Below are 13155 nucleotides of genomic sequence, written 5' to 3' on the forward strand. Positions count from 1 at the left end.
GAATCCCTACCACTCTTAAACTACATTCTGCCTAAATGAGCTTCCTTGTTGGCAGAGGCCTCCTGATGATCTACAGCGCTCGTCTAATCGGGTTGGATTTCCAACTGTCTATCATATTAGAAAAATGTATTCAGAATGACCCGAGGAGAGTCTGAGGGAGAGAATAGTGGAATAGATTCTTTTTATTATGTCCTTCTTGACTCCATCTCTGCTTTTAGAAGTTCTAGTTTTCATCTTTAACACGCACTGAACAATATTCTTTGTTTCCTGTCCTAGACATTGTGAAGTGAGAGAATGACTTACTACTTTGAGCTTTTTCCAGGGAGATGTGAGATAGCTCTGGGTATGTTAGTACTCTATGCGATGCTCAGGCTTCTGATTGACTTCCCTCTTGGGGTTGTTTTGTTTGTTTGTTTGTTTTGTCTCCCTCTTGGTTTTGGCTCCCTTGTTTTATTTATTTATTTATTTTTATTTTTTTATCTTGGAGGCCCCTTTGCAGTGAAAAAAACATTAGTAATTAATGGTGTGGTTTCCCTGTCCTCCCTTAAACCCTTTGTAGAAATGGCCAGATAGTAGAGGAAACCATGACTAAAGGAGCCTTTTTTGTATTTCTGCTACCTTTCAATCCCACTTAATATAGCACACATTCTTCCCTCTTTAATTTCCTTCCCCCTCTGCTCGTTACATTTTTTTACACAGTATAGGGCTTCTTTGTTTTGGAGGGAAGAGCCAGAAAGTCAGGCCTAAGGGACAGGTAGGGAGCCAAGGATAAAGCTGAAAAAGCAGGAGCTTCAAGCAAGAGCGTGGGAGTAGATCTTTGGAGGTTGTTCCCTAGGGTGGAAGCTGTGCTTCTAATGCACATTTCGTCCAACCTCCAGTGTCTGGATTCTGTCACTAGTCAGTGGACTGTGACAGACAGTACCCATGCAGAACTCCTGGGCAAATCAATACGAGAGTTTTGAGAGAGCGTTCAGTTTGTTAAAACTCTTAGATTGAGGTGTGGGGGCAGTTGCTCTTCTTCTATCAGAACTGCTGAGAATGCTTTTCCTTCCTCCCCGAGGAGTTAAAATACCCAGTCAGCAGGTTTCATTGAGGCAGGTTCTTTCTACTCAGTAACATGAAGACGACTTGAGGTGAGTATGACTGGGTAGTATTTCCGGAATTTTGTTGTGAACCTGGGCATCTGGGAACCCATTTCTTCAAGTGCCCTTTCATTCCCTGCTTTGTGAGACACTATGAGAACGAACTGATACCAACAGCTCTCAAGAAGTGAGAATATCCTAAAACATATCTTTTCTCTCTTAGGCAACAGTTACAGCACTCTACAAATCAGCTTGCCAAGGAAACAAATGAATTACTGAAGGAATTAGGGTCCTTGCCCCTTCCTTTATCTACTTCAGAGCAGGTTGGTATTTTGTGGGGTTTTGGCTTGTTTTTTAATAAGAAAGGACTTTGTTTTTGTGGAGAGGCAGTGTGTGAAACAAAAATAACTTGGCCTTTGGTTCTAGATAGACCTTCTCTGAACCTCAGTTTCCTTATTCATAAAATGGATAAGTGTCTTTTGTGACAACAGAAAGAACGTATGCACCGGATTTTGCAAAGTGCCTAGCATTTAGTAGGTACTCAATATGGGTAGTGGCTGCTGTTATTAGTAATAATATATTAGTAAAATGGGTTTAACTGGAGAAGAATATCCATGTTTGCATCTTGTTGGGGTTTGACCTGAAGCTTTATGCTTTCAGGCTTGATCCTAGTTTTCTTGTATCCTGTATCTATAAATTTCAAGCAGACGTCTTTTATACTTTGTAGTCACTTTCATGTCGCATCATGAATCATTTATAGGTCTCAGGTTGAGGAAATGCTCAGGGAAATAGATTCCTCTATTTAAGTCATTTTCTTCAGTGGCCATTTAAATCCTTTAAAAACACACAATTTTTACTGGAATTCATTGTTCCCTTGATATGCGTGCCTTTTCTTCAGACGTTCCTGAAGTCAGATGTGCCCCCTCCTTTGTGGCTTGACTTTTTAATCTATTATTCATGGTCTGCCTCAAATCCTCTCTCTTCCAGGGCAAAAACCTTCTCCATCTATCTTAGCCTATTATGATTCTATTTTGCTTTTAGTTTCTGTACCATTCATGGGAGCACTTAACTTACATTTCTTTTTATTATTGAATTTTTTTAAATGTGGTATCCTATCTCTGATGGCTCTAAAGATGAAGCCTACCACCTCCCTATCCCGGGTTGTCTGTGCACTGTGACTATTGGAACATAAAACAATTTTAGTGTGTTGTGATCATCATTTATAAAAATGAAACAAAGTAGAAATATCAGGGTGTGTAACCATGTAATAAGGGTAAATACTGTTAATGAAACTTTCATACATATGTATATATATGGTGCTAGGTCAAGATGTCACATTCTTATTCTGTGTCTCCATCAAAAAAGTTTGAAAATCATCAGTTTAACCCATTCCTGGCAAGTCGTTTAATGAAGTATACGGTTCAGCCTTTGGAGTTTTGGCATCCCCTTGCACAAAAGAAAAGAACCCAAACTAGGTGCTTTTGTCATCCTGCTACAAAGTAGTAACCTTAGTGTAATCACCCTTTGACTATCCACATTCTTGGATCATTAAGAACATGAAATAAATCTACAGACATATTCTCTCTGGTGAAATACAAATCCTTGATTCCCTTCCTCCTATTGTGCTGAATATTCTTTTCCCTTTCAACTGTTTCTTTATCTAATTAATCTTAGCCCTGTCACCCATCTTTTTGTTACTGGACTATCAAACCACACATCCTACTCTCAGCATTTTTCTCATACTTACGTGCTATCATCAGTAATCTTCTAGTTGCTAAATCCAGTGGCCTTTTTTGAGTTTATTCACTTCTCTTTGTTTCATTTGATCCTCTTGCCCATCCTGTCTTCACTGAAACTTTCTTCTTTCCATGATCTCTGTAGTAAAGCCTACAAAGTAGTTTTCATGTCTCCCAACTCTGGTGATCCCTTTCTGGCCTATTTTCTCTTACCCCAGGTTGAGTCTCAGCCTCCTTCTCTGACTTTATATCTTCCTAGAAGTGGGTGTGCCCCAAGGCTCTGCCATTGATCCTGTAATTTTATTACTCTATGCTTTCTCCCTCAGGAGTCTTTTCTACTGTACTTTTATGAGCTTCCTGTCACCTTTATGAACGTGATCCCCAGATCTTTTTCAAGCCCTAGCCCCTAAACCTCTAAGTATTTGGCCCACATTGCCAATTCCTGCTCTAACATCTCCTCTTGAATATGCTGCCTTCATCTAAAATTTAATGTGTTGTCTTATACTGAATTCCTCCTGTTTCACCCAAACCCCTTAACTAAGCTGATTAACAATGCTTATTGTCATAAAAAAGTTTGTGCCTTTTGACCTAATGTTCCCACTCCTGCAAATGTGTCTGCGTTCTAAGAAAAAGAAACCAACTATGTACTCCAGAGCCAAATTTCCTGGATTTAAATTCTACCCCTGCCATTTACTCTGTGATCATAGGCAAATTGCTTAACCTCTCTGTGCCTCATTTGTCTGATCTGTAAAATAGGTACTATAAGAGTACCTAATTTATAGGTTGATGTATGGATTAAATGAGTTATTATATAAGGTACTTATAACAGTACTGGTACATGATAAGCACTGTATAAATATTAGCTGTTACAAAGGGGCTCACTTTAGCTTTATTTATAATGGTTAAAAGTGGAACAGTCTAGAAGGAATGTTTACCTAAAATTTACTAGATCAACTTGATGGAGTATTATATAACAAAGACCATAATTGTGAAGAGTATGGTAACATGGAAAATGTTAATGATAGTACTTTTGTATAGTGAGATTGGGGAGTGATGGGTTTTTCCCCCCTATTGTTATAATGTTTATGTAAAAATTAAAATCCAAGAAAAGGGATAAAAAGTCCCTTATCTAAATTTGCTTTTCAGTATTACCATCACTCTCCCAGGTGTGAAATTTGAGTCATCCCTTGACTTTATACCCCTTTCCCCACAGCCAGTCACATAATATTCCTTAGATTCATTTCTTTGTGTCCCCATTACTGATACCACGTCTTCCTAACCTTAAATCTAGATTATTGCAGTCATCTTTTTTTTTTTTTTTTTTAAACTTCTTTTATTTTTATTTTTTGGATGTTGGGGGTAGGGATTTATTAGTTAATTTATTTTTGCTGTGTTAGGTCTTCGTTTCTGTGCGAAGGCTTTCTCTAGTTGTGGCAAGCGGGGGCCACTCTTCATTGCGGTGCGCGGGCCTCTAACTATCGCGGCCTCTCTTGTTGTGGAGCACAGGCTCCAGACGCGCAGGCTCAGTACTTGTGGCTCATAGGCCTAGTTGCTCCGCGGCATGTGGGATCCTCCCAGACCAGGGCTCGAACCCGTGTCCCCTGCATTAGCAGGCAGATTCTCAACCACTGCGCCACCAGGGAAGCCCTGCAGTCATCTTTTTGACTTGTTTCTTTTTCCCATTCCATCACCATCACGGACTAATTTTTCTAAGTTATCATTTTGTACCCATGTTCTCCACACAGAAATTTTCGTTGCTCTTTGTTCTGTAGAGGTTGAATCCCAAACTCATTATCTTGGCATTTAAAACCTGCCGTGGCCACCCCCTTTCCTCCTTTTCCAATTTTATCTTTTAGCTATGCTCGTGAAAAAGCCTTTGGTTCAAGCCAAACTATCTTTTTCTAGATCCTCTGCAAATTTCTGCCACCATGCCTTTGCTCACACTGTTGCCTTGCCTGGATTCGCTTTACCCCTTCTCTCTGCTCTTCATGCCTTACTCTTCCTTCGGTGCCCACCTCCTCTGGAGGCCTTTTGATCACTTAGATTCTTACTGATCATACTTGCCTCTGTATAATGTGTACAGTACTCTGTATAGTACTAATTGAATATAGCAATTATTTGTATATCTAAATTCTTTATCTCCAAATAGATGATAAGCTGTTTGAGGTCAGGGGTGACTTTTTACTTCTGTGTTCTCAGCACCCAGCAAGTGCTCTCAGTATGTGTTTTTTGAGACGTAGCATCAGTAAGCTTAGTAAAGGTAGCTTGTAACTCTACAAAGTAGTTTTCAGGTTCTCAAAGATTTTGAACCTCACTACAGTGTGAAGGAAAATGATGGTTTTCAGGTAAGCTGTGAACTCAGTATAGATGAATACAGTATTAACATTTTAGCAAGAAAACAATCTCTGTTGGGTATTCTGCTTTTAGATTCTCCTGGGAGCTAACATTTTGAATTGTGGCTCCCTCTGAGATTCCCTTACCAGGTAAATGATACCCAATTCCCAGGTTTGTCAGAATGAAAGAAGGAAAACTCTGACTTGGCCTATAGTATTAACCAGGGATTTGAGTTAGAAAAGGACAAATTTATTAATTTAAGGAAGAGCCTATTTCATAGTAATTTTCCTAGTTGGAACTCTGTAGGAGGTATAATTTTGCTTTTAATGGGAATTAAAACCAAATGATTCTGGGTTAATGTGAAATTTAAAGTTCTTATTTAATTTCCTTAGCGCCAGCAGAAACTTCAGAAGGAACGTCTCATGAATGACTTCTCTGCAGCCTTAAACAATTTCCAGGCTGTGCAGAGAAGGGTATCTGAAAAGGAAAAGGAGAGTATTGCCAGAGCAAGAGCTGGATCTCGTCTTTCTGTAAGTTTATTTCCAAAAGAAGACCTTTGCAAATTTCAGGATATTCTTTCCTAAGTTTTTAAAAAAATTTTGACCATTTTCTTTGCTTACTATCCCTCCAAATAATAAACATAGACATTAGCTGCTGTGAAAATGTCAGATTGGTTTACCCTTTGTTTAAAAAAAAAAAGTGGACATATGGTCACTTTGTACACTAGACTAGAAAAGAATGTGCCCAAAGATTTACAAAAGTGACAGGTAGAATTGTGTGTAATTTTATTTTTCCTTTTTTCTTGTCATGTTGATCTTATGTTAAAAACTTAAAAAAAGAAAACATGTTTCCTAGAATATCGCAGGCTAGGTTATTTGGACTAGCCTTCTCTTTGAAAAGAATTAACAAATTCTAGATTTTAACAACCCAATTTCTTAAAAATATTAAGAGCCCTGAAAATATTAAGGTCAAAGTCTAAGAGAAGGTGTGAACCCATAGACATAAGCAGAGCACTGAAACTGCTTTTCCACTGAGTACATTTACTGAGGGCCAACTTAGATTCAGTTTCGATGTCCTCATGGCATGAAGGGGGACAAAAGTCAAAGCCAAGAATCCATGCATGGTGGATAATCTAAAAGAAGGTGCTCCTCAAATTAAACTGGGCCCTAAAAAATGAAAAGTAAGCCCTCCTTTCCCCTAGCAGACTGCAAAAAAGATCGCATTAGCACTGAGGATGGAAGGAGGGAGGGGAAATCCAGACAGTAAGTTGTACCACAAAGTAACCTTCAGGCAGATTTACTGCCCAAATTCTACCTGAATGGTCCAAAAGCCTAAAGCTTCAAGTAGTCCTGGTCTGGTTGAGTACCTACGTGCCAGACAGAAGCAAATACAAATCCTTTCTGTTTAAAGGCCTTTATCCTAGCCCTAAAAGAATACCCTCAAATAATTTTTGAAGCGTAATGAGCAGCCCAGGGTACACAAATAAACAAATAACCCCGGACAAAAACTAGTAGAAACAAAAGTGAGGTGAAATAGACCTATAAAGACTTAATGTATTAGAATTATAAGACAACTATACTTATTGGGTTTAAAGAAATAGAAGATCTTGAACACATCTGCAGGAAGAAGGAAACTACAAAAAGCTTTGTAAAGAGTCAAAAGATTTTCTAGAATTGAAAAATATAATGTGGAAATTAAAAACTTAACGGGTATGTGGTTTAACTAGAAACTAGGTTAGAAAATATTATCCAGCATGTAGCAAGAGGGTTAAGAAGTTAAATAGGGAAGAAAGGTTATGAGAAATGGAGACTGAAGTAAAAGGATCTAAAATAGTTTTTTTTTTAAATAAATTTATTTATTTATATTTGGCTGCGTTGGGTCTTTGTTGCACGTGGGCTTTCTCTAGTTGTGGCGAGTGGGGGCTACTCATTGTGGTGTGCGGGCTTCTCATTGTGGTGGCTTCTCTTGTTGCGGGCTCTAGGCACATGGGCTTCAGTAGTTATGGCACACGGACTCAGTAGTTGTGGCTCGCAGGCTCTAGAGCGCAGGCTCAGTAGTTGTGGCGAACGGGCTTAGTTGCTCCGTGGCATGTGGGATCTTACTGGACCAGGGCTCGAACCCGTGTCCCCTGCACTGGCAGACGGATTCTTAACCACTGTGCCACCAGGGAAGTCCCTATAATAGTTTTAATTAGAGTTACAGAATGAGGGTAGAGCAGACATAGATCAGAAGTCATATTTGAAGAGAGAATGGCTGGTAATATTTCAGAACTGATGAAAGTCACTAATCTACAGTTTCAAGAACCCCAACAAATCCCAAGAAGGATAAATTTTAAAACTCTAATTCTAGGTATATCAAAGAGAAACTTCAGAACACCAAAGACAAAGAGAAAATCATAAAAATAGCCCGGGAGGGCTTCCCTGGTGGCACAGTGGTTGAGAGTCCGCCTGCCGATGCAGGGAAAAAAAAAGCCAGGGAAACAATAGAATATCTTCAAAGGTGCAATAGTTAGACTTCTCAACAGCAACACTTGAAGCCAGTAGAGTGTTGTCTTTAATGTTATGAAGGACGATAACTGCCTCCCTAGGATTCTAAACCCAGTGAAAATAGATAACCAGAATGAGGGCTAATTAAAGACGTTTTCAGTCAAAAGAGAGTTTGCTATCAGCACACCTTACTTAAGAACATTCTAAAGAATGAACTTCAGGCAGAAGGAAGGTGATCCCAGATAGTAAGCCTGAAAAGCAGAAAGGAGTAAGAATAAAGAAAGTGGTAAATATGTGAAAAGACAAATCACAAACAGGGAGAAGATACTGCTATTTGTACAACTGACAAAAGACTGGTATCGAGAATATATAAAGAATTCTCAGGAATCAATATGAACAAGACACAACCCAACAGAACAATAGTTTCTTAAACTTTTTGATTTCAGGGCCCCATTATACTCTTAAAAATTATTAAGGACCCCAAAGAGCTTTTGCTTGTATGAATGATATCTATTGATATATATTGTATTAGAAATTAAAACTGAGTTTTTAAAATGTTTATTTCATTTACAAATAATAATAAACCCATTACATACTAACATAAAAATGTAAATGAGATTTTAATTAATACTACTTTTCCAAAACAATAAAAAAAGTTTTAATGAGAAGAGTGGCATTGTTTTCATTTTTGCAAATCTTTTTAATATCTGGCTTGACAGAAGGAAGCCAGATATTCATACCTGCTTCTGTATTCAGTCTGTTATGATATGTTGTTTTGGTTGAGGTATCTGAAGAAAATCCAGCCTCACAGAGGTAAGTAACTGGAAAAGGAAGGAGTATTTTAATTAACCTCTTCAGATCATTGTTGATATTTTTCCTTGATACTACATCAAAACTTAGTTGCATTGTGGAATCGAAAACCATTGTCAATGACTTGTTCATACTCTGATGCATTAAAATCTTGGTCTGTCTTATGCTTTTATTGGATCTTTTATCCGTGCATGATTTTTATAACATCATGTATTTATCATTTGGAAAATATTGGTTCCCTGACTTATGCAGGTCTTCTAAATGTTGATATATTTCATTTTACAATATCAAAAAATCATGTATTATCTTCAGCTTGACCAGAAAAGTCTTTAAATATTGAGAATCTCTCAAGTTCACAAGCAGTAGATACAAGTTTTCCAGAATTCTTTTTTTTTCTATTTGAAAGCTAGATTTTTATCACTGGCAACAAACACTGTGCATTATTTTCCTTGAAGTGACAGGCTCACATTGTTTATCTTGAAGACCTTGTCTTTCGAATACCCATCTGAGTAACCATAGATTGTTAGTTATTCTTTTATATATATCATATATAATATATGTTTGTGTATACATATATATGTGTATATATGCGTATATATATGTATATACACAAATTGTATTAAAAGTTTATATATTTTAAAAGTTTTATATATAAGTATAAACTATATTGAATAAGTAAAAATGCTATTCCCTAAAAATAGTAGCTAGTTCACCCAGCAACTCAATTACACAAGTGCTTTTCCTGGAGACAAACATCGTATTGCTGTTTGTAGCAGGAGGGCTTTATGTATACTTCCCATTTCATCATACAGAATATTAAAAAGACATGTACTAAAAAAAAAAAAGAGACATGTACTGAGATTTAGTTAATTAATAAATGTAATGGCTTCATTAAGGACGAACTGGCTTTTATCCCCCTATGTGTGGTGATAAAGAATAGAAAACTCCTAGTATGGTTTGGTGCCACTGCCTTGATTTGTGTTAAAGTGCAAGTGGTAGTTTTGTCCACCTTTGTTTTTGTCAACACAGTGATAAAAGCAAATAACATCTTAGTATTGCTTTGAATAATGGTCAAATGGACCATTTTTAGTAGTCATGGAATTACAGATTAAAACCACCCTGAGATACTATTTCATGTCCAAAATAAGGGCAGAAAAAAAAAAAAGGCAGAAATTTTAAATTCTGTGAACAGGGAGGGTTGTTGCCATGGATATGATGCACAGGAACGTCCCTATCTGGCCAGTGGTAGTATGAGTTGGAACAACCACTGGAAAACATTCTGGCTGCAACTTCAGAACACATGCACACCTTATGACCCAGCAGTTCTATGCTAGAGAACACTGTAAGTCTGTACCAGGGTATATGTACAGGAATGTTCATAGCAGCATTATTTGTAGTACTCAAAAATCGGAAACATCCAAATGTTGATTAACAGTAGAAGAGATAGGGCTTCCCTGGTGGTGCAGTGGTTAAGAATCCACCTGCCAATGAAGGGAACACGGGTTCGAGTCCTGGTCCGGGAAGATCCCACATGCTGCAGAGCAACTAAGCCCATGCGCCACAACTACTGAGCCTGCTCTCTAGAGCCCGTGAACCGCAACTACTGAAGCCCATGCGCCTAGCGCCCATGCTTTGCAACAAGAGAAGTCACTGCAATGAGAAGCCTGCGCACTGCAATGAAGAATAGCTCCCGCTCGCCGCAGCTAGAGAAAGCTCGTTGCACAGCAACGAAGACCCAAAGCAACCAAAAATAAATAAATACATTAATTTTAAAAAACATATAAAAAATACAAGAAAATGATGATCACAAAGTCAGGGTGATGGTTGCTCTAAAGGAGAGGGAGGTGATTGTAACTGGAGGAGGGCACATAGGTAGGCTTTAGGACACTAGCAGTGTTCTGTTTCTTTTTTTTTTAATTTATTAAATTTATTTATTTTTGGCTGCATTGGGTCTTTGTTGCTGCGCGTGGGCTTTCTCTAATTGTGGCGAGTGGGGGCTACTCATTTGTTTCTTGATATGGGGAAAGAGTAAAAATGTTTTTTAAAAAAACCCACAGTGTTCCTCTGGGCGGGTGGAATTTTGAAATTTTCTTTATTTTGCTTATCTTTTTAATTATTGTTATCATAAAAAGGGACGGCTTTTTAAAAATAGGAAAAGATTGCTCTTTTAACATTTTTTCTTAGTTTGTTGTTAAATTACAAAAGTAATACATAATTAGACTGATTTTTAAAGTCAGTTTGCCACTTTAGTACCTAATATGCTTTAAATGTCCATTTAAAAAAATCTTCACATGTTCTGAAAATTTGTTTCCTAGCAAGTTTTCAACTCCTTCCCTTAATCCACCTGCCTCCAAATTTTAAGATAGGTTATCATTATTATTAATTTTTATTCCTTTCTCCTATCCATGTTTTCTCCGTCCTACTTAGTATGGTTTCTGTTCTGAATCCAAATTGGAATGCAGATTTGCTTTCAACTACTTCACACCCATTTCCTGGTCCAGTCAGATTGCCAGAGCCCTGTGTCATCTTACAGACTCTGTTGGAGCCAAGGGATGTTACTTCTTTATACTGTAGCTAAAGGAAGCCATTGTGTGTGTGTGTGTGTGTGTGTGTGTGTGTGTGTGTGTGTGTGTGTGTGTGTGTGTGTGTCTGTGACATGTTTCTGGATAACAGCAGCAATAATGCCATCTGCTTTCTAGGTGGAGGAGAGGCAAAGAGAGGAGCAGCTCGTCTCATTTGACAGGTAAAGGAATTATTCTAATGTAGAGAGTTGAGATGGGATTTTATACTTTATACTTAATTTTAATTTTAAAAATCAATGAGAAAAAAGGAGGAAAAAGAAAGGGAGTCCTGGAGTAGGTAATTTATAATCCATCAAATAAAAAAGTCAAAACTGTGGGCTTTTCCAAGATCTTTGAATTATGGAAGGAATAATTTCAAAGTGAATAAAAAACTTTCAAGAAATCTCTGATGTCTATGTGTTGAGGAGAGGGTGTGGCTCAATAAGAATAAGTATGAGCCCCCAAATCTACGGATTTGGAGGTCTAAATAATTTTACCTCAAATTCAGATTTAAATTCTTCAAAGTTCTTGGGTCAGTGTTTACTCATCCCTAAAATGGAGGCAACCCATCCTTCTAGGAGTATTAAAAGAAAAAGCAAATAATTTGTATCTGAAGGATATCTCCTTTCTTAACTTCTCCAAACTGAATTAACTAATTCCATAAAAATGTACTGATGGTATTAGTTGAGAACATAAAATGTTTTCTTATAGGTATGTATCTATCTCCCCCCCACTATACTGTGAGCACCTCAAAGGCCTGGGGTGCTGTCTTATTCAGTTTTGTATCTCCAGGACATGGAGGAAATTCTTTAAATATTGTGGAGATGATTTGTGATTTATGTGTACTGTTGGAAAATGCTTAATATTGAATTTTCAAAGTGTTACATTTCAAGTATAAGATGTCGTATGCATTTCTTTTAAATATGGTACCTGAAAAGAAGGGTTATAACATAACATTTCACTAGCTTTTTACTTTGGCTTTCTGTTAAGAGACATTTAACCTAAAGCATAACCTCAAAGAGATTCTCGAAAACCAGGGGATGTGATTCTATCGGACTAATTGGTGAAGCACTGACAGGTCACTTAACCTGCTCTCCTCCACCTGTCTAGTACCCGAGATACCAATACAGCTTGCACTTTGAGAGTGCCCTGGGAGAGAATGGGCCTTTGTTGATTTCAAATCTCTGCCCACTTCTGTCTAGCAAGCCCTAGCAAGATTGTAGAGTGTACCCCTGAAGGGAAACAGCAAGGAGTCCCATCCCTTATAATTCTGCTTCCTCTTAGTTTTGCCCAGGAAAGCTGAGACTTTGTTTTCTTGGTATTACCAACTCTTTGCCTCTGGATGTGAAGAATGTGGCCTCTGACACTTGTATTGATACCAGAGGAGTTGGAGCCCTGGTACTGTCTTTGGGCAGGCTCTGCTGGCAGCAGAGGTGATGAAGGTATGTCTTATGCACACCTTAGAGAGGAGGAGTCAACTAGTGTGCTTGTCTCCCTGCAGCCATGAGGAGTGGAACCAGATGCAGAGCCAGGAGGATGAGGTGGCCATCACTGAACAGGATTTGGAACTTATTAAAGAGAGGGAAACGGCAATTCGGCAGCTGGAGGTGAGAGCCAAGTCATGTTTTTTGTTTGACTCAATGTAGATGCAGTCTCTTAATTCACCTGGTTTTTCTCGCAGTGATTATGAAAAAGGATGAAATGAGTTGTTGTATGGCTAATGAGACATATTATGTCTCAGTGTAATCACGGTGAATTTGAACTACCCTTATGTTGGTATAGGCCATGGCACCTGAGAATACCCGAATCCTCTCCTCAGTTACTGTATCTTATATGGACTCCATGAGACTATGCATAGAGAACAGAGCAAGGCCAACAAATATTTTATTGCTCATTAAGACTTTGTCCCCAGGGCTTCCCTGGTGGCGCAGTGGTTGAGAGTCCGCCTGCCAATGCAGGGGACACCGGTTCCTGCCCCGGTCCGGGAAGATCCCACATGCCGCGGAGCGGATGGGCCTGTGAGCCATGGCCGCTGAGCCTGCGCTCCGCAACGGGAGAGGCCACAACAGTGAGAGGCCCGCATACCGCAAAAAAAAAAAAAAAAAAAAAAAAAAAAACTTTGTCCCCAAATCCCAATGCCCACCTC

At 38.4% G+C, this 13155-nt stretch overlaps 1 protein-coding gene across 1 annotated transcript in view; it reads left to right on the top strand.

Annotated features, from left to right (window-relative positions):
* Positions 1-13155, top strand: part of STX12 (syntaxin 12) — a 35801-nt gene that overhangs the window by 13890 nt on the left and 8756 nt on the right. Inside the window, exons 3-6 of the mRNA XM_024766904.1 lie at positions 1306-1405; positions 5545-5682; positions 11148-11191; positions 12511-12616. Of these exons, the coding sequence (XP_024622672.1) occupies positions 1306-1405; positions 5545-5682; positions 11148-11191; positions 12511-12616 (388 nt within the window). The remainder of the gene's footprint in view (positions 1-1305; positions 1406-5544; positions 5683-11147; positions 11192-12510; positions 12617-13155) is intronic.

The sequence above is a fragment of the Neophocaena asiaeorientalis genome, unplaced genomic scaffold (assembly GCF_003031525.2).
Source record: "Neophocaena asiaeorientalis asiaeorientalis breed wild unplaced genomic scaffold, Neophocaena_asiaeorientalis_V1.1 scaffold79, whole genome shotgun sequence".
Lineage (NCBI taxonomy): Eukaryota > Metazoa > Chordata > Mammalia > Artiodactyla > Phocoenidae > Neophocaena > Neophocaena asiaeorientalis.